Consider the following 19,715-nt stretch of genomic DNA (forward strand, 5'->3'; position numbering starts at 1 on the left):
TAACATACTTTACTTGTTTTTTATTGTTGGTAATTCAGATTGTTTCTGGTTTTTAGCTATTAGAAATAATTATATATTGGGACAGTCACTTTTCCTTCCGTTGCTATAATGAATTCCCAAAAATGGAACAAATGGATTAATAGGTATGAATATTTTTTTAACAGTCCTAAATTGTTTTCCATAAAAGTTATGCTATGAGTATGCAATTTCAGTAAGACCCTAATCTGCCAGAAATATTTTCTTTTTTTTAATGCCTTAATTTAATATGTTTTTTTTCGTTTGTTTTTTTTTTTAGACAGAGTCTCACTTTGTCACTCAGGCTGGTATGCAGTGATCTCGGCTCACTGCAACCTCCACCTCCCGGGTTCAAGCGATTCTTCAGCCTCAGCTTCCCAAGTAGCTGGGACTACAGGTGCACACCACCATGCCCAGCTAATTTTTGTATTTTTAGTAGAAACAGGGTTTCACTATGTTGGCCAGGCTGGTCTCGAACTCCTGACCTCAGGTGATCTGCCCACCTTGGCCTCCCAAAGTGCTGGATTTGTTCTTTTTCTAAAATAATGTTACAGCTGGGTGCAGTGGCTCACACCTGTAATCCCAACACTTTGAGAGGCTGAGGCGGGTGGATCACTTGAGGTCAGAGTTTGAGGCCAGCCTGACCAACATGGTGAAACCCTGTCTCTACTAAAAATACAAAAATTAGCCAGGCATGTTTGCACACGCCTGTAATCCCAGCTACTCGGGAGGCTGAGGCAGAAGAATCATTTGAGCCCTGGAGGCAGAGGTTGCAATGAGCCGAGACTGCTCCATTGCACTCCAGCCTGGGCAACAAGAATGAAACTCTGTCTCAAAAAAATAAATAAAGTAAAATAAAATAAAATAATGTTACATCTAAAGCCCCGCTCAATTATTCTCCCTTTCTGCCTTCAGAAGTAACCACTATCCTAAATATGATTATGTATCTCTCCTTGCATGTTTGGATACCTTTTCTTTTTTTTCTTCCTGTGGACCCTGCTCAGACAGAAATGGATACTTTTTCTATTATGTACAAATCTATAAATAAGATATAGCCTTGTTTTATATGCTTTCAAATTTTACATAATAGCTTCATAATATATGTCCCTTTACAATTTGTTATTCAAAATTATGTTTTCTGAAAATTTTCAGGTGTAATTGAGGTATAATTTACATACAAGAAAATTCACTCATATTATGTGCATAGTTGGATAAATTTTGGTAATTGTTATACAGCCATATAACCACCACCACAATTGATGTATAGAAAATTTTCATCACCCTAAAAAGTTGTCTGTGTTCTCTGTGGTTTTATTTTTTTTTTTTGTCTCTGGTCCTTTGTAGTTGATCCCCTTCTGTGACCCTCTCTTAGGCAACCATTGATTTACTTTGTCATTGTTTTGGCTTTTCTATAATTGTATATAAATTCAATTTTATATAAATATAATTTTATATAATGGAATTCTGCAGAATATAATATACTATTTTGGTTTTTATTTCTTTATTTTACTTCCTTCACTTAGCATAGTGTTTGTGAGATTGATCCATGTTATTGCATATGTTAATATTTCATTCCTTTTTTTTTTTTTTTTTTTTTGAGACAGAGTCTCGCTCTATCACCCAGGCTGGAGTGCAGTGGCATGATCTCGGTTCACTGCAACCTCCGTCTCCCAGGTTCAAGTGATTCTCCTGCCTCAGCCTCCCAATTAGTGGGGACTACAGGCATGTTCCACCATGTCCAGCTAGTTTTTTTGTATTTTTAGTAGAGACGGGGGGTTTCACCATGTTAGCCAGGATGGTCTCGGTCTCCTGACCTCATGATCCACCCACCCTGGCCTCCCAAAGTGCTGGGATTACAGGCATGAGCCACCACACTCAGCCCCTTTTTATTGCTAAGTAGTGTTCCATAGTATGGATATGCCATAATTTATTTATAATTTTACCATTTGATGCAAAGATAAATAGCTGGGACTTAATTAAATGTAAACAGCTTTTGCACAGCAAAAGGAATAGTCAGCAGAGTAAACAGATAACCCACAGAATGGGAGAAAATCTTCACAATCTATACATCTGACAAAGGACTAATATCCAGAATCTAGAACAAACTCAAACAAATTAGCAAGAAAAAAGCAAACAGTCCCATCAAACAGTGGGCTAAGGACATGAATAGACAATTCTCAAAAGAAGATATACAAATGGCCAACAGACATGAAAAAATGCTCAACATCATTTATGATTAGGGAAATGCAAAGCAAAACCACAATGCGATACCACCTGACTCTGCAAGAATGGCCATAATAAAAAAAATCAAAAAATAATAGATGTTGGTGTGGATGTGGTGAACAGGGAACACTTCTACACTGCTGGTGGGAATGTAAACTAGTACAACCACTATTGAAAACAGTGTGGAAATTCCTTAAATAACTAAAAGTAGAAGTACCATTTGATCCAGCAATCCCACTACTGGGTGTCTACCCAGAGAAAAAAGTCATTATACGAAAAAGATACTTGTACACACATGTTTATAGCAGCACAATTTGTAATTGCAAAAATGTGGAACCAATGCAAATGCCCATCAATCAACGAGTGGATACAGAAACTGTGGTATATGTATACAATGGAATACTACTCAGCCATAAAAAGGAATGAATTAATGGCATTCACAGCAACCTGGATGGGATTGGAGACTATTCTTCTAAGTGAAGTAACTCAGGAATGGAAAGGCAAACATCATATGTTCTCACTCATAAGTAGGAGCTAAATTATGAGGATGCAAATGCATAAGAATGACACAATGGACTTTGGGGACTCAGGGGGAAAGGGTGGGAAGGAGGTGAGGGGTAAAAGACTAAAAATCGGGTTCAGTGTATACTGCTTGGTTGATGGGTGCACCAAAATCTCACAAATGACCACTAAAGAACTTACTTATGTAACCAAATACCACCTGTTCCCCAAAAACCTATGGAAATTTTTTAAAAATTTAAAAATAATTTTATCATTTGATGGACATTTGGGTTCCAATTTTGGACTGCTGCAGACATTTGCATACAAACCTCTGTGTAGACATACGTTTTTATTTTTCTTGGGTAAATGCCTATGAGTGAAATTGCTGGGTCATATAGCAAATACATGTTTAGCTTTATAAGATGCTACCATGCTGTTTGCCAAAGGGTCTGAACTAACATGTTTGAGATTTATGTATATTAATACAAGTAGATATTTTTCATTTTAGCTGTTTTCTCTTATTCTATTCTATTTATAAAGCATTGATTTTCCCGTTCTCCACTTTTTTTACTATTACAAGTAATACTGCAAAGGGCATATTTATAAATTGTTTCCTTGTGCACATGTAGAAGAGATTCTCTGTAGATCAACAATTGGAATTGCTGGGTTCTGGGGCATACTCATCTTCAGCTTTAATAGCTATTACACATTACTTTATAAAATGGTTGGGCATTTAACTTTTTAAGCTGCTCCTTCCAAATTACTTTAGACTTATATTGGTCTTTTCTATATACTTTTTTTTTGCAAGTAGATATCTGGTTCTTTTTGTATCAGAATGTTTCTCAAAATTGTTCATACTGTTATTATAGATCTTTGTTTTCATTTGACTTTATTTTCTTTATTTTTGCCTAGGAGATTCATATGGGACATTGTGTAAATCTGACTGATGGGGCTGTCGAAGCTGTCCTTACTTACTGTCCTCAAATACGTATATTACTCTTCCATGGGTGCCCCTTGATAACAGGTTAGTGCAATAGATTGCTTGGGTTCAAATTCTGGCTTCATCTTTTACTGTGTGACCTTGAGTACATTACTTAACCCATTTCATTATTCAGTTTCCTCATCTGTAAAACAGGCATAATGAGAGTACCTACCTCATAGACTTAGTCATGATTATCTGACAATTCTTTATTTTATTTTAATTTTTTGGGAGACGGAGTCTTGCTCTGTCACCCAAGCTGGAGTGCAGTGGTGCAATCTCAGCTCACTGCAACCTCCACCTCCTGGGTTAAAGCAATTCTCCTGCCTCAGCCTCCTGAGTAGCTGGGACTACAGGCGCACGCCACCATGCCAGGCTAATTTTTTTTGTATTTTTAGCAGAGACGGGATTTCCCCGTGTTGCCCAGGCTGGTCTCGAACTCCTGAGCTCAGGCAATCCGCCTGCCTTGGCCTCCCAAAGTGCTAGGATTACAGACGTTAGCTGCCGCGCCCGGCCTCTGACAATTCCTTATGTGGTGGCCTTGCACATAGTAAGAGCTCAATAAATGTTAGTCATGATAACGATAAATGAAAGTGGTAGTGGTGGCCAGTGCTCAATAAATGTTAGTCATGATAACGATAAATGAAAGTGGTAGTGGTGGCCAGTGCTCAATAAATGTTACCTATGAAGAGGATTATGATGGCAGCAGTGGTTGTGTTCATGATATTGAACATGATGCTTTATGTAAACAATAAGAAAATTTTAAGTTTATAATATTACATCTATCGAATACATTAAATGACTTGTTAACTATTATCAAACTGTAGACATTAGGATCAGAATAGCCGGGCGTGGTGGGTCATGCCTATAATCCCATTACTTTGGGAGGCCAAGGCGGGTGGATCACCTGAGGTTGGGAGTTTGAGACCAGCCTGACCAACATGAAGATACCCCATCTCTACTAAAATTACAAAATTAGCCAGGCGTGGTGGTGCGCACCTGTAATCCCAGCTACTCGGGAGATTGAGGACGGAGAATCACTTGAACTCGGGAGGTGGAGGTTGCAGTGAACTGAGATCACGCCATTGCATTCCAGCCTGGGCAACAAGAGCGAAACTCCGTCTCAAACAAACAAACAAAAAGTCAGAAAAATTTGGACTCTTAGGCTAATGTGGCTCTTCACTGGAGGAGAACAAAATAGCAATAGCCCATTTTGCCTGTATAAGAGCCATGGTATATATCCTCCTACCCTAGAAACCATGGCACCCTTTCATATTACCCCTATAATAGGTCCACACCGTAATATAAACTGGATCTAACTTGTAAATCAGTAGTTATGCCCAGTCCTTCCAGCTCATTTTTCTTATTACACTCTAAATAATTATTCCAATTATTCTTTTTTTTTTTTTTTTTTTTGAGACAGAGTCTCGCTCTGTCACCCGCCGAGGCTGGAGTACAGTGGTGCAATCTTGGCTCACTGCAACCTCTGCCTTCCAGGTTCAAGTGATTCTCCTGCCTCAGCCTCCCAAGTAGCTGGGACTACAGGCGCATGCCACCACATCCAACTAATTTTTGTATTTTTAGTAGAGACGGGGTATCACCATATTGGTCAGGCCAGGCTCCTGACCTCATGATCCACCCGCCCCAGCCTCCCAAAGTGCTGGGATCACAGGCGTGAGCCACTATGCCCAGCCAGTCTAAACAATTATTCTGTAGGTTAAGCTATTATCCTGGAAGTTCCTTTGACAACTTCTCTTTTTTATTTTTAGGTTGCCAGCCTTAACCAAGGCTGTAACCATAGATTGTATCTGGGTATCAGTGACATCTGTAGTGAAGATTAGATCTTTATGCAAAGACATTTCTTAAGAAACTAGAGCCAGCAAGGACACTGGTGGCCGGGGGCAGTGGTTTATGCCTGTAATCCCAGCACTGTGGGAGGCTAAGGTGGGTGGATCACTTAAGCCTGGGAGGTCGAAGCTGCAGTGAGCCATGATCACCCCACTGCACCCCAGTCTGGGTAACAGAGTGAGACCCTGTGTCAAAAAAAGAAAAAGAAAAAAGAAAACAAGAAACTGTTAACTGGGGTTAGCTCCGCAGAAAGTTGTGAAGGAACAAGAGTAGGAAAAAAAATGTCATTGTATACCCTTTTATATCTTTTGAATTTTATATCATGTGGATTATTTTTAAACTATTAAAAATTAATTGGTTGGACGTGGTGGCTGTCAGCACACAGATGATCCCTGACTTAAAATTATCAATTTACAGTTTTTCGACTTTACAGTGGTGCAAAAGCCATATGCATTCAGTAGAAGCCATACTTCAAGAACCTGTGCAAGCATTTTTTTCACTTTCAGTATAATATTCAGTAGATTACATGAGACAGTCAACACTTTATTAAAAAATAGGCTTTGTGTCGGAAAATTTTGCCCATCTGTAGGCTAATTTAAGTGTTCTGAGCATGTAGGCTAGGCTAAGCTATGTTGTTCAGTAAGTTAGGTATATTGAACACATTTTCGACTTTGTGTATTTTCGACTTATAATGAGTTTGTCAGGGTGTAACCCCATCATAAATTGAGAAGCATCTGTAGAGAGAAGCAATAAATACCAATTTTCTTTTTTCTTTTTTTGAGGCAGAATCTCACTCTGTCACCCAGGCTGGAGTGCAGAGGCATGATCTTGGCTCACTGCAACCTCCACCTCCTGGGTTCAAGTGCTTCTCCTGCCTCAGCCTCCCAATTAGCTGGGATTACAGGCTTGCACCACCCTACCCAGCTAATTTTTGTATTTTAGTAGAGACAGGGTTTCACCATGTTGGCCAGGCTGGTCTTGAACTCCTGACCTCAGGTGATCCACCTGCCTCAGTCTCCCAAAGTGCTGGGATTACAGGCATGAATCACCATGCCTGGCCTAAATACCAGTTTTCAAGTCTGGAAAATATACTGGAGTGGTTAATCAGATTTTCAAACCAGGGAGTCTTTTGAGATAAATTATGTCATTATGGAGATCACTAGTAACCAAAGATATGTTAACAGATCATGGATTTAAGATAAATGCCTAGTTGATGTGATTCCAGACACCAGGAAAGCTTAATGACACTAAATGATTAATGAGTGCAATGAGCTTAATCACACTAAATGATTGCAATGAGCTGAGATCACGTCATTGCACTCCAGCTTCGGCAACAAGAGTGAAACTCCGTTTCCAAAAAATAATAATAATAACAAATGCGGTTGAGCGTTCTTTTTTTTCTTTCTTTTTTTTTTTTTGATACTGAGTCTCGCTGTCGCCCAGGCTGGAGTGCAGTGGTGCAGTCTCGACTCACTGCAACCTCCGCCTCCCAGGTTCAAGTGATTCTCCTGCCTCAGCCTCCCAAGTAGCTGGGATTACAGATGCCCACCACCAGGTCCGGCTAATTTTTGTGTTTTTAGTAGAAATGGTGTTTCACCATGTTGGCCAGGCTGTTGTCGAACTCCTGACCTCAGGTAATCTGCCCGCCTTGGCCTCCCAAAGTTCTGGGATTACAAGCGTGAGCCACCACGCCCAGCTGTTTGAGCGTTCTATAGTGGAAAAAATGTGAAAGTCATGGTATTAACTAAATTTTCATTTAAGAGTGTGGGAAGAATGATCCTTCAATGGACAGCTTTGGAGGGACCAAGGGAGACAAAAGTAGAGTTGCTGTTAATGTTGAACCTTAAGAGCCATCTTTGTTCAACATACAAATTAAAATACCATTATAGGCCAGGTGAAGTGGCTCATGCCTGTAATACCAATACTTTGGGAGGCTGAGGTGGGCAGACCACTTGAGGTCAGGAGTTCAAGACCAACCTGGCCAACATGGTGAAACCCTGTGTCTACTAAAAATACAAAAATTAGTTGAGTGTGGGGCTGGGCGCCTGTAATCCCAGCTACTTGGGAGGCTGAGGCAGGAGAATAGCTTGAACCTGGAAGGCAGAGGTTACAGTGAGCCAAGATCTCCTCACTGCACTTCAGCCTGGGCAAGAGTGGGCAGGACTCCATCTCAAAAAAAAAAAAAAACAATTATGGAAAACAAAATTTATAAAAATCTAAAAGATATGTGATATAAATGTAACTCACTTAAGAAGCATCTTAGATTTTGTATTCCCCGTATGTTTCAGAGCAATTCTGTTGGTTTTACCTTTGTATTTTTATGTTGGTGATGAGAAAACACTTAACCATTTGTAGGTTAATTGAAATAATTGAAATAATTTGTAGGTTAATTGAAATAATACTTTCTGGTAGTATTTTTCAAATAGACCCCAGGACCCATTTACATTCTTAAAAATTATTGAGGATCCCAGGCCGGGCGTGGTGGCTCACGCCGGTAATCCCAGCACTTTGGGAGGCCGAGGCAGGTGGATCACAAGGTCAGGAGATCAAGATCATCCTGGCTAACACAGTGAAACCCTGTCTGTACTAAAAATACAAAAAAATTAGCCGGGCATGGTGGCGGGCACCTGTAGTCCCAGCTATTCAGGAGGCTGAGGCAGGAGAATGGCATGAACTTGGGAGGCCGAGCTTGCAGTGAGCCAAGATCGCACCACTGCACTCCAGCCTGGGCAACAGAGAGAGACTCCATCTCAAAAAAAAAAAAAAATCATTGAGGATCCCAAAGAGTTTTTGTTTATGTATATTTGTTAAATTAAAATTTCTATTAAAACAGATAAATTTTTAATAGACATTCATTTTTTAAAAATCATAAATCTATTACCTAGAAAAGAGATATATTTTCATTCAGATCATCACTTTTCAGATCATTGTGGATACTCTTCTTTGATACCCCAAAACTCAGCAAGTGGTAATTTCTTATGGGTTGTTGCAATGTGGAACTTGAAAACATATCAATGAACTTTTCATAAATTTTGTTATGATGCATTTTTCATACATTTTGTGTTATGATGCACTAGTCTGTCTTGAATTTTGAGTTGATCTTTACAAATGCATGATTTTGTAACATCATGCATTGGCAGTTCGGAAAATATTGGTTCTCTGAGTTATATAGATCTTTTAAATATTGACACATTTTATTATCCAAAACAAAAATCAGTTGTTAATATAATAACTGATGTCATTAGAAAGGTCCTGGATAGCTTTCAAGATCACAGTGGCAGCTACGAGGCTTCCAAAATTCACTTGAAAGCTAAAGCTTTATCACTGACAACAAATTCTGTCATTTGTTTTCTTTGAAATGACAGCCTCATTTCTTCTATTTTCATGAAAGAGTCTGCCAAGTACTCAAATAAGAATAACCTTACACTGTAGTCATTGTATTAGTCCGTTTTCACACTGCTGATACAGACGTACCCAAGACTGGGTAACTTATAAAGAAAAAGAGGTTTAATGGACTCACAGTTCCACGTGGCTGGGGAAGCCTCACAATCATGGCTGAAGGCGAAAGGCACGTCTTACATGGTGGCAGGCAAGAGAGAATGAGAGCCAAGAGAAAGGGGTTTCCCCTTTTAAAACCATCAGATCTCATGAGACTTATTTACTATCATAAGAACAGCACACGAAAGACTTGCCCCCATGATTCAATTACCTCCCACCGGGTCCCTCTCACGACACATGGGAATTGTGGGAGCTACAATTCAAGATGAGATTTGGGTGGCGACACAGCCAAACCATATCAATCATTCTTTTAAAAAGTAAAAATGGTGTTCCATGAAAAAAGTAACTAGTTCAGTTCACAACCCTGAAAGGGTCTCAGACTACAGAATATGCAGACTACACTTTGGGAACCACTGCTTTATGGTAAAGAAAAATTATCAGTCAACTTCAACATTTGCAGCAAGAATGGCGTATCATTTTCTGGCCAGGTGCGGTAGCTCACGCCTGTAGTCCTGCACTTTGGGAGGCCAAGGCAGGCAGATCACTTGAGATTAGGAGTTTGAGACCAGCCTGGCCAATATGGTGAAACCCCCTCTCTACTAAAAATACAAAAATTAGCTGGGCATGGTGGCGCACGCCTGTAATCCCAGCTACTCTGATGGCTGACGCATGAGGATCACTTGAGCCTGGGGGGCAGAGGTTGCAATTAGCCAAGATTGTGCCACTGCACTCCAGCCTGAGTGGCAAGGTGAGACACTGTCTCAAAAAAAAAAAAAAAAAAAAAAAGAATAGCATACCCCTTTCAAATCACTTCTTATATTTTTGTGTGGCTGCCAGAAGTAGTGGAAGTAGACATTGAAATGGCAGGAGTTCAAAATATTTGGAATAAAAATATTTTTGATCTGGAAGATCACAGTTGGTAAATGCTGGACTAGGTGTTACTGTTACATAAATGATCTAAAAATGACCTTTGGGACCCTGTGTTGTTTACTTCTTCACAGCAACCAGGACTGTTAGCTCAAAAGCCCATCATCACCAAATCAAATGTTTACACATCCAATTGTTTAAGTATAGCCTGAATAACCAAATTATTAGCCATCTATCTAGAGCCCACCTGCTTTACATACCCTGCAAACTACACTCAACGTCTACTATCCATAGATAAAAACCCCAGGCTATAAAAGACCCCAAATCACTGCTGCCCTTTGGAGCTCTGTAACCCAGAGACACCCCCCACCCCCCACCCCCGATCTTGCTGCTAAACAACGTCATGACACATACACCCTCTCTCTAGTCCTCCAGGAATTCTCTTACCGTCCCCCTTCTGAGTAGTGGTCGCCCTACACTGTCGTTGCCTTTGGAAGGTCTCATGCTGTGAGGGACTTCCTGGCATACAAACCTGTCAAAGCGCTGTCCAAAGAGAGCTTGTTGTGTCCCTCTGCCACCTTGTGGTCACATCTTTTTCTTTGTTCTGCCCTGAAATCCTTCAGATTCACTACAGTTACATGGTGTGCCATAACATAAAACAAAAAGTGTTTATATGTCCAAAAAGTTTGTGAAGGGCCACATGCCACTATTATGAATGTTAATTTGTCAAAGGCTGTGAGAAATACTATAGCTAAGAAACTGTTTAACTTCGTTTGTCCAAGCATTTCCAAATTTCTAGCACAGGACAATTTTTTGATTACCCTAGCCAACTCCATCACATTTTAAAATGTTATTTTTCTGATCCCTGATTTCACAGAATAGGAAAGTGAGATATTGAAATGTTATTTGTGTCAGGGTGTGGTGGCTCATGCCTGTAATCCCAGCACTTTGGGAGGCCAAGGTGGGTGGATCGCTTGAATGCAGGAGTTTGACACCAGCCTGGGCAACATAGAGAAACCCTGCTTCTATAAAAAATTGTTTTAATTAGCTGGGCATGGTGGTGCACACCTATAGTCCCAGCTACTCGGGAGGCTGAGGTGGGAGGATCGCTTGAGTCCCCAGGGGTTTGAAACCAGCCTGCACAACATTAACTGAGACTTGCTGTCTAATAAAATAATAATAGTGCTAAGACTAAAACTAAAATCTTAAGATACAGTAAAACGAACACTGATCCATCCACGCCATCTCTCCAGAACATCGAATAAATCACTTAACTCTTATGGATCTCGACTTTGCCTTGTGCATAATGGCCAATTATCATAACATTGAGAGATCTAATATTAATAATAATGCAAGAGGCCGGGCATGGTGGCTCATGCCTGTAATCCCAGAACTTTGGGAGGCCGAGGCAGGTGGATCACCTGAGGTCAGGACTATGAGACCAGCCTGACCAACATGGTGAAACCCTGTCTCTACTAAAAATACAAAATTAGCCAGGCATGATGATGTATGCCTGTAATTCCAGCTACTCGGGAGGCTGAGGCAGGAGAATTGCTTGAACGCAGGAGGCAGAGGTTGCAGTGAGCCAAGGTCATGCCACTATACTCCAGCCTGAGCAACAAGAGCGAAACTTTGTCTCAAAAAAAAATAAATAAAAATAATAATGCAAGAGTTCATACAATATATTCTACCTTGAGTCATCACATCAGAAAAAATAAATTTTTTAAATAGTTCATATAAAATGGCTTTTATTAATAAACTAAAGAGAAAAAAGCTGAAGAAATTTTAACTACCCAGATCACTTCTACTCTTCCCACTTAACCATCAGTACCCCTAAATCTTCTATAATGATATATTTTTGCTAACATCATTGAATGGAAGTAAAGTGGGCTAACATGTTCACCTTATATTTGATTTTTAATTTCTTCTTTTTCCAAGGAAGATAAATGCTGGTTGTGTTTGTGGGGGTTTTTTGTTTGATACATGGAAGGCCTTTCTTCTTTCGTGACACCTTATATAATATGATTCCTCTTATATATTCATATGGTTGCTCATATATGAGTATTTAAGACCATAAAATTTATATTATATAGAAAGTATTTACTATACTTGCATATGCATGTGCAATTATAATATTGTTACCCTCAAAGCAACCTGACTCCCAGATTAGCACTGCTCACTGTAATTTCCCATCAGATCTCCTGAATTAACCTATTTTCTTGACTATGTTTCTAAGTATTTATAAAATTTCTTAACCTTAGTTAGAATAAAACATAACTTCACATTATGAATTAGGACTTGAAACTGTTAGAAGTACTCTGAGTTGGTTTCTGCAGAAGAGATAAAAACTAAGCTGCTATTAGAAATATGAAAATTATGGTTTTGGCTGGGTATGGTGGCTCACACCTGTAATCCCAGCCCTGTGGGGGGGCCGAGGCAGGCGGATCACCTGAGGTCAGGAGTTTGAGACCAGCTTGGCCAACATGGTGAAACCCCGTCTCTACTAAAAATACAGAAATGAGTCGGGCGTGGTGACGGGTGCCTGTAATCCCAGGTACTTGGGAGGCTGAGACAGGAGAATTGCTTGAACCCGGGAGGCGGAGGTTGCAGTGAGCCAAGATCACACCACTACACTCCAGCCTGGGCAACAAAGAGCAAAACTCCATCTCAAAAAAAAAAAAAAAAAAGAAAAGAAAAGAAAAGAAAATTATAGTTTTATAGATGTTACAACAGCATGAAAATAATTTTTAAACTTTCTAAATTTTTTTTTTTTTTTGAGATGGAGTTTCACTCTTTGTTGCCCAGGCTGGAGTGTAGTGGTGTGATCTTGGTTCACTGCAACCTCCGCCTCCCGGGTGCAAGCGATTCTCCTGTCTCAGCCTCCTGAGTTGGGATCACAAGCGGGTGCCACCACACCCGGCTAATTTTTTGTATTTTTAGTAGAGACAGGGTTTCACCATTTTGGCCAGCCTAGTCTCGAACTCCTGACCTCAGGTGATCTGCCCACCTCAGCCTCCCAAAGTACTGAGATTACAGGTGTGAGCCACCAAGCCTGTCCTAAAACTTACTAAAGCATTTTAATTCAATTAGGTCTTCAATGATTATCAGTAAGTTCACCTCACATACCTTTGCTAATCTCCTACAACAGACATGCATTGCCGTTTCTCATAGTTATCTAAGCATGTTTGGCAGTATTCAAAGACATGGAGGATTTTAGAAGGGCAATAAAGCAGTTAGAGAGTCCTTATGTTTTACCCTGAGAGGCAGGAGAATCCAACAGGAAATCTGCCGCTTTCAATTTAGTCGACTTGAATTTTAATCTTATCTGAGGATTTGTTTCAACCTGATTTAAAGGCAAGTTCTTTTTTTTGAAATGGAGTCTCACTCTGTTGCCCAGGCTGGAGTGCAGTGGCACCATCTCAGTTTACTGCAACCTCCGCCTCCCAGGTTCAAGCGATTCTCCTGCCTCAGCCTCCTGAATAGCTGGGATTAAAGGTGTGTGCCACCATGCCTGGCTAATTTTTTTTGTATTTTTTTAGTAGAGATAGGGTTTCACCATGTTGACCAGGCTGGTCTTGAACTCCTGACCTCGGCCTCCCAAAGTGCTGGGATTACAGGTGTGAGCCACCACACCCAGCCAGCAAGTTCTTTACTTAGATTCTGGATAATGTAGATGTCAGGATTTACCACAAAGAGCCAAAACAGTATTTTAAATTTTTATTTATTTATTTATTTATAAATAGAGACGGGGTTTCGCCATGTTGGTCAGACTGGTCTCGAACTCTTGGGCTCAAGAGATCCACCCACCTTGGCCTCCCAAAGTGCTGGGATTACAGGCGTGAGCTGCCATGCCCAGCCAAAACAGTATTTTAAGACCCAAGTGGTTTGCTTCAGGGTTTCCCTTTAATTAAAGCTGGTTCCTTGCTTAAAGGAGAACTCATTTTTTTATTTCATATTTGTCTTAATTCTGTATTATTCTGTTTCCTGATTATTCATTCATTCATTACTAATCCTACATGACATGTTTATTTTTGCCAGATCACTATAATGAAACATTAGGACTTTGATCATTATTTGTAAAAATGTGTTCAGCCATACTTTTTTCACTGTGTGTTCTATAAAAATGTCTAAATTACATTTTCTTTGAACATTTGAAAAAAATACTTTGTTAAAAGTTTGTATTTTTCGGCCGGGCACGGTGGTGGCTCACGCCTGTAATCCCAGCACTTTGGGAGGCCAAGGTGGGCGGATCACAAGGTCAGGAGTTCGAGACCAGCCTGGCCAATATGGTGAAACCCCGTCTCTACTAAAAATACAAAAATTAGCCGGGCATGGTGGTGGGCACCTGTAGTCCCAGCTACTCGGGAGACTGAGGCAGGAGAGTCACTTGAACCCAGGAGACGGAGGTTGCAGTGAGCTGAGATGACACCATTGCACTCCAGCCTAGGCGACAGAGTGAGACTCTGTCTCAACATAAAAAAAAAAAAAAGTTTGTATTTCCCATAGTTTCTTCTTATTCTTGGTGTTCCAAGTGCTCCTGCCATGAATCTTTCAAAAAATGCTCTCCATCTATATTGTCATAGATTTTTACAGAGGTGGTCAACAGTTCCTTAGAGGTTGGGAGGCAGAAAGGTATACCTTTCCTCACCCATCATAAGGGTCAAGGCTGACAGTCCTATACGAAAAGGGAGGTTAATAAGAGAAAGGCATAACAGGTTTATTTGGTCAAAGATTTATAAGAGACTTCAGAAATGAAGAGCCAAACACCCAGGGAAAACTGCTTGTTTTTATGCTTATGAAGCATGGACAGCCGTGTAGAGATGTGACTGGAAAAGAGAATGAACTAATAGTAAGAGTGGAGAAACCCAGCAAGGCCTGTTCAGATTCTTCTTGGCCTTTCTGTGTGACATTCCTTTTTCCAGGGTATAGGGCGGGGCCACTCTGGAATGAGGGCCTTATGATCTCCTATCAGACAAGGGTACATCAGAGAATTTCTTTATGGCCAGCTCCTAGGCAGAAAGGCTGGGGAAGTTTAGAGTAATATTTGTAGGTTTTATGTCTTCCTTTGGGGAAAAGGGTTCTAGTTTCTGTGACCCACCTTGGGGAAGAGGAATCCTGGTTTCTGTGACTCACTTGCAGAGAATGAAGGGTAAGAGATAGGAGGGCAGGAGGTCAGAGACCTTGGTTCTGAGGTGGATTCTGAGGCCTTCCAATGTCCTTTAGTTCAAAGTACTCAGCATGCCAAAGTGCCATACTTTGGGGAATCCTTTTCTGAGCCCCAACAAGGTCATCTATACAACTCCCTCATTTTAAAGATAAGGGAACACAGATACAATTGATTTAAGTGGCTTGCCCCACATCTTAGAAATAGTTGATAGAACTGGAAGTAAAACCTAAGTCATCTGAACCACAATCTGTAATTCCTTCCTGAGCCTTTAATGTAAAGTGGCTTAACTGTTACTAGGATAGGGAAACAAAATAGGAAGGTGACATCAAGCATCAGTCGGGTGATTAGCATAAATGACCCGTTAGCCCTTTTTCAGTCTGGAGAGTATGTGATTCTTTTTCTTTTTCTTTTTCTTTTTCTTTTTTTTTTTTTTTTTGAGACGGAGTCTCACTCAGTCACCCAGGCTGGAGTGCAGTGGCGCGATCTCGGCTCACTGCAAGCTCTGCCTCCCAGGTTCACGCCATTCTCCTGCCTCAGCCTCCCGAGTAGTTGGGACTACAGGTGCACGCCACTATGCCCGGCTAATTTTTTTGTATTTTTAGTAGAGACGGGGTTTCACCATGTTAGCCAGGATGGTCTCGATCTCCTGACCTCGTGATCTGCCCGTCTCGTCCTCCCAAAGTGCTGGGATTACAGGTGTGAGCCGCCGCGCCCGGCCAAGAGAGTATGTGTTTCTATAAAATGTTCTGCCAAGAGATTATGAAATACTTAGCGACCCCATAGTTTTTCCCCGTAGCATAATAAAGGCATTGAATATTCTTATTTAAACCCACAGTCCTAAATACTCTATCTTCATGGGAAGAAGCTGCCTAAGGAGACTGTAATATAACACTGCCATCTGGCATCAAAAATTTTTAATTACATAAAAATGTTACATGCTTACTATTGGAGGGAAAAACATCTTCCTATAATGTGCAATAGTGAATTCAAAACAGAAGAGTGACAAATGTAGACAGAAGACAAATTTTATATATGTTTGATAACATATTCACAACTTGGAAAAATGCCAAAATGATTGTAGACACACCAGCTAAAATGAAATTGGGAAGTGTTGGCCAGGCGCGGTGGCTCACACCTGTAATTGCAGCACTTTGGGAGGCCAAGGCGGGCAGATCACGAGGTCAGGAGATCGAGACCATCCTGGCTAACATGGTGAAACCCCGTCTCTACTAAAAATACAAAAAAAATAGCTGGAGGGGCCAAATTCTGGCTAATTTTTGTATTTTTAGTAGAGACGGGGTTTCGCCATGTTGCCCAGGCTAGTCTCAAACTCCTGAACTCAAGTGATCCACCTGCCTTGGCCTCCCAAAGTGCTGAGATTACAGGTGTGAGCCACCTTACCAGGCCCCATCTTATTGATTTCTGCAAAAAATAAAAAGCCAGCTTGTATTTTGATATGAATTTCATTGAATCTGTAGGTAATTTGGGAAATATTGCTATCTTAATAATATTAAGTCTTCTGGTTTGGATTTCTTTATTTAGGTCTTTAATTTCTTTCAATAAAGTCTTATAGTTTTCAGAGTATAAGTTTTTCACTTTCATTTGATTTATTCCTAAGTATTCTATTCTTTTTGATGGTAACATAAATGGAGTTATTTTCTAGTTCATTTTTGGATTATTCATTGTTGATGTATAGAAATACATTTGATTTTTATATATTGTTCTTGAACCTTGCTGAACTCATTTATTCTATTTTTTTAGTGAATTCCTTGGGATATTGTATACACAGTATAACATCTACAAATAGATAGTTTTACTTCTTCCTTCTAACCTGAATGCCTTTTCTTTTTCTTGCCTGATTTCCATGGCTAGAACCTCTGGTACATGCCATTTCTATGTTGGATAGAAATGGCAAGAGTGGACATCCTGGCGGGTAACGGTGGCTCACGCCTGTAATCCCAGCACTTTGGGAGGCCAAGGCGGGTAGATCAGGTCTCAAACTGCTGAGGTCAGGAGTTCGAGACCAGCCTGGCCAGCATGGTTAAACCCCGTCTCCACTAAAAATACAAAAAATTAGCTGGGCGTGTTTGCGGGCGCCTGTAATCCCAGCTACTCGGGAGGCTGAGGCAGGAGAATCACTTGAGCCTGGAAGCCAGGGTTGCAGTGAGCCAAGATCACATCATTGAACTCCAGCCTGGGCAAAGAGTGAGACTCTGTCTCAAAAAAAAAAAAAAAAGTGTGGATATCCTTGTCTTGATCCTAGGGAGAAAACATTTAATTTTTCACTATTAGCTATAGGTTTTTCTTGTTTGTTTTTGAGACAGGGTCTTGCTCTGTTGCTCAGGCTGGAGTGCAGTGGCGTGAACACACTCACTGCAACCTCTGCCTCCCAGGCTCAAGTGGATCCTCCTACCTCAGCCTCCCAAGTAATTGGGACTACAGGCATGTGCCACCACACTCAGCTAATTTTTAAATTTCTTTTGCAGAGACAGGGTCTCACTATATTTCCCAGGCTGGTCTTGAACTCCTGGGCTCAAGTGATCCTCCCGCCTTGGCCTCCCAAAATGCTGGGATTACAGACATGAGCCACTGCATCCTGCCAGCTATGGGTTTTTCATAGACGCCCTTTATCAGGTTGAGGAAGTTATCTTCTATTCCTAGTTGGTTGAATGAGCATTGGTTTTTGTCAACTGGTGTTTCTTTTTTTTGACACTGAGTCTTGCTGTGTTTGTCCAGGCTGGAGTGCAGTGGCACCATCTCAGCTCACTGCAATCTCTGCCTCCTGGATTTAAGCGATTCCCCTGCTTCGGTCTCCTGAGTAGCTGGGATTACAAGCACCCACCACCATGCATGGCTAATGTTTTTTTGTATTTTTAGTAGAGACGGGGTTTTCCCATCTTAGCCAGGCTGGTCTTGAACTCTTGACCTCAGGTGATCTGCCCTCCTCGGCCTCCCAAAGTGCTGGGATTACAGGCATGAGCCACCGTACCCAGCCAATTGGTGTTTCTTTGTCTATTGAGATGATCATGTGGTTTTAGTTCTTTGTTCTATTAGAATGGTGTGGGTGGTAAGCTGAATAATGCTCTCACCCACCCAACAATATCCATGTTCTAATGCCCAAAATGTGAGTATGTTATGTTACATAAGGTTGCCAATGGAATTAAAGTTGCTAATCAGTTGATTTTTAAGTAAGGAGATCATCCTGTATTATCTATGTAGGCCCAACATAATCATAAGGGTCCTTAAAAGTAGAAGGAGAGAGGACCATAGAGATGGCAGCTTGAGAAGGACTGTGCTCAATGATGCCCACTTTTTTTTCTTTTTTGAGATGGAGTCTCACTCTGTCACCCAGGCAAGAGTACAATGGCATGGTCTTGGCTTACTGCAATCTCCGCCTCCCTGGTTCAAGCAATTCTCCCACCTCAGCCTCCCAAGTAGCTGGGACTACAGGTGCATGCCACAATGCTTGGCTAATTTTTGTATTTTTAGTAGAGATGGGGGTTTCACTATGTTGGCCAGGCTGGTCTCAAACTCCTGACCTCATGATCTGCCTGCCTCAGCCTCCCAAAGTGCTGGGATTGCAGGCGTGAGCCACCGCACCCAGCCCAATGTTGTTCACTTTAAATAAGCAGGAAGGAATGCAAGGAATGTGGTAGTTTCTAGAAGCTAGAAAAGTAAAGGAAGTAGATTCTCCTGTAGAGCCTCCAAAAAAAAAAAGATAAGACTTTCCTCTAAAAAGTAACACAGACCTGCCCACACCTGATTTTAGCCCAGTGAGACCCATTTTGGAATTCTGACCTTCAAAACTGTACAATAACAAATTTGTTGCTTTAAGCCACTAAATTTGTGGTAATTTGTTACAGCAGCAATAGGACATTAACACAGTATATTATACTAATTGATTTTCAGATGTTAAACTAACCTTGCATTCCTATGATAAATCTCAGTTGGTCATGGTATGTAATCCTTTCTTCTAGTGGCTGGATTTGGTGTGCTGGTGTTTTGTTGAGCATTTTTTAGTCTACATTAATAAAAGATCCTTGTCTGCAGTTTTCTTTTTTATGTGATGTCTTTATCTGGCTTTGGTATCAGGGTAACACTGGCCTCACAGAAAGAGTTGGAAAGTGTTTCCCCCTTCTTCTATAGCCACCCAGCTTTGTCATGGTTGCCATTTAAATGTTATGTCTTTGTCCATTCTTTTACTTTCAACATAATTTGAACCTATCTTTGATTGAGATTTCCTCTACAATAACCAGTAATATTTTTATGACCATGAATAAAACTGCATTTATCTTACTAGCTGCTTTTTAAAAAAATTGTAAACCTTTGTTTTCCCAATGATAATAACTTTTCATTTCTATACACTCTCTGGTTCTCTTGCTGGCAATAAACCTTGGTATTTTTGCTTAATTTTGTTTAACTTAAAATACAATTTTGTCACTGTATATGTTGGGCCCATCTTTTTTTTTTTTTTTCCTACTGGTCTGTGAAATCTGTCTAGGAACCACCAAATTACAGGATTTCCAAGACTGGGTTAGAGATATGTTGTACATAAAACATAGGTTGTATCTATGGAAACAAGTTTATTAAACTTATGAGTAATATTTAAACTAACAA

At 40.6% G+C, this 19,715-nt stretch overlaps 1 protein-coding gene across 4 annotated transcripts in view; it reads left to right on the top strand.

The window, feature by feature from the left end:
* Positions 1-19,715, top strand: part of AMN1 (antagonist of mitotic exit network 1 homolog) — a 59,601-nt gene that overhangs the window by 37,912 nt on the left and 1,974 nt on the right. For all 4 annotated transcript variants that reach the window (XM_003813733.7, XM_008966313.5, XM_063593098.1 and 1 more), the window contains one exon: positions 3,652-3,763. In XM_003813733.7, the coding sequence (XP_003813781.1) occupies positions 3,652-3,763 (112 nt within the window). The remainder of the gene's footprint in view (positions 1-3,651; positions 3,764-19,715) is intronic.

This window comes from Pan paniscus, chromosome 10 (assembly GCF_029289425.2).
Source record: "Pan paniscus chromosome 10, NHGRI_mPanPan1-v2.0_pri, whole genome shotgun sequence".
In the NCBI taxonomy this organism is placed as follows: domain Eukaryota; kingdom Metazoa; phylum Chordata; class Mammalia; order Primates; family Hominidae; genus Pan; species Pan paniscus.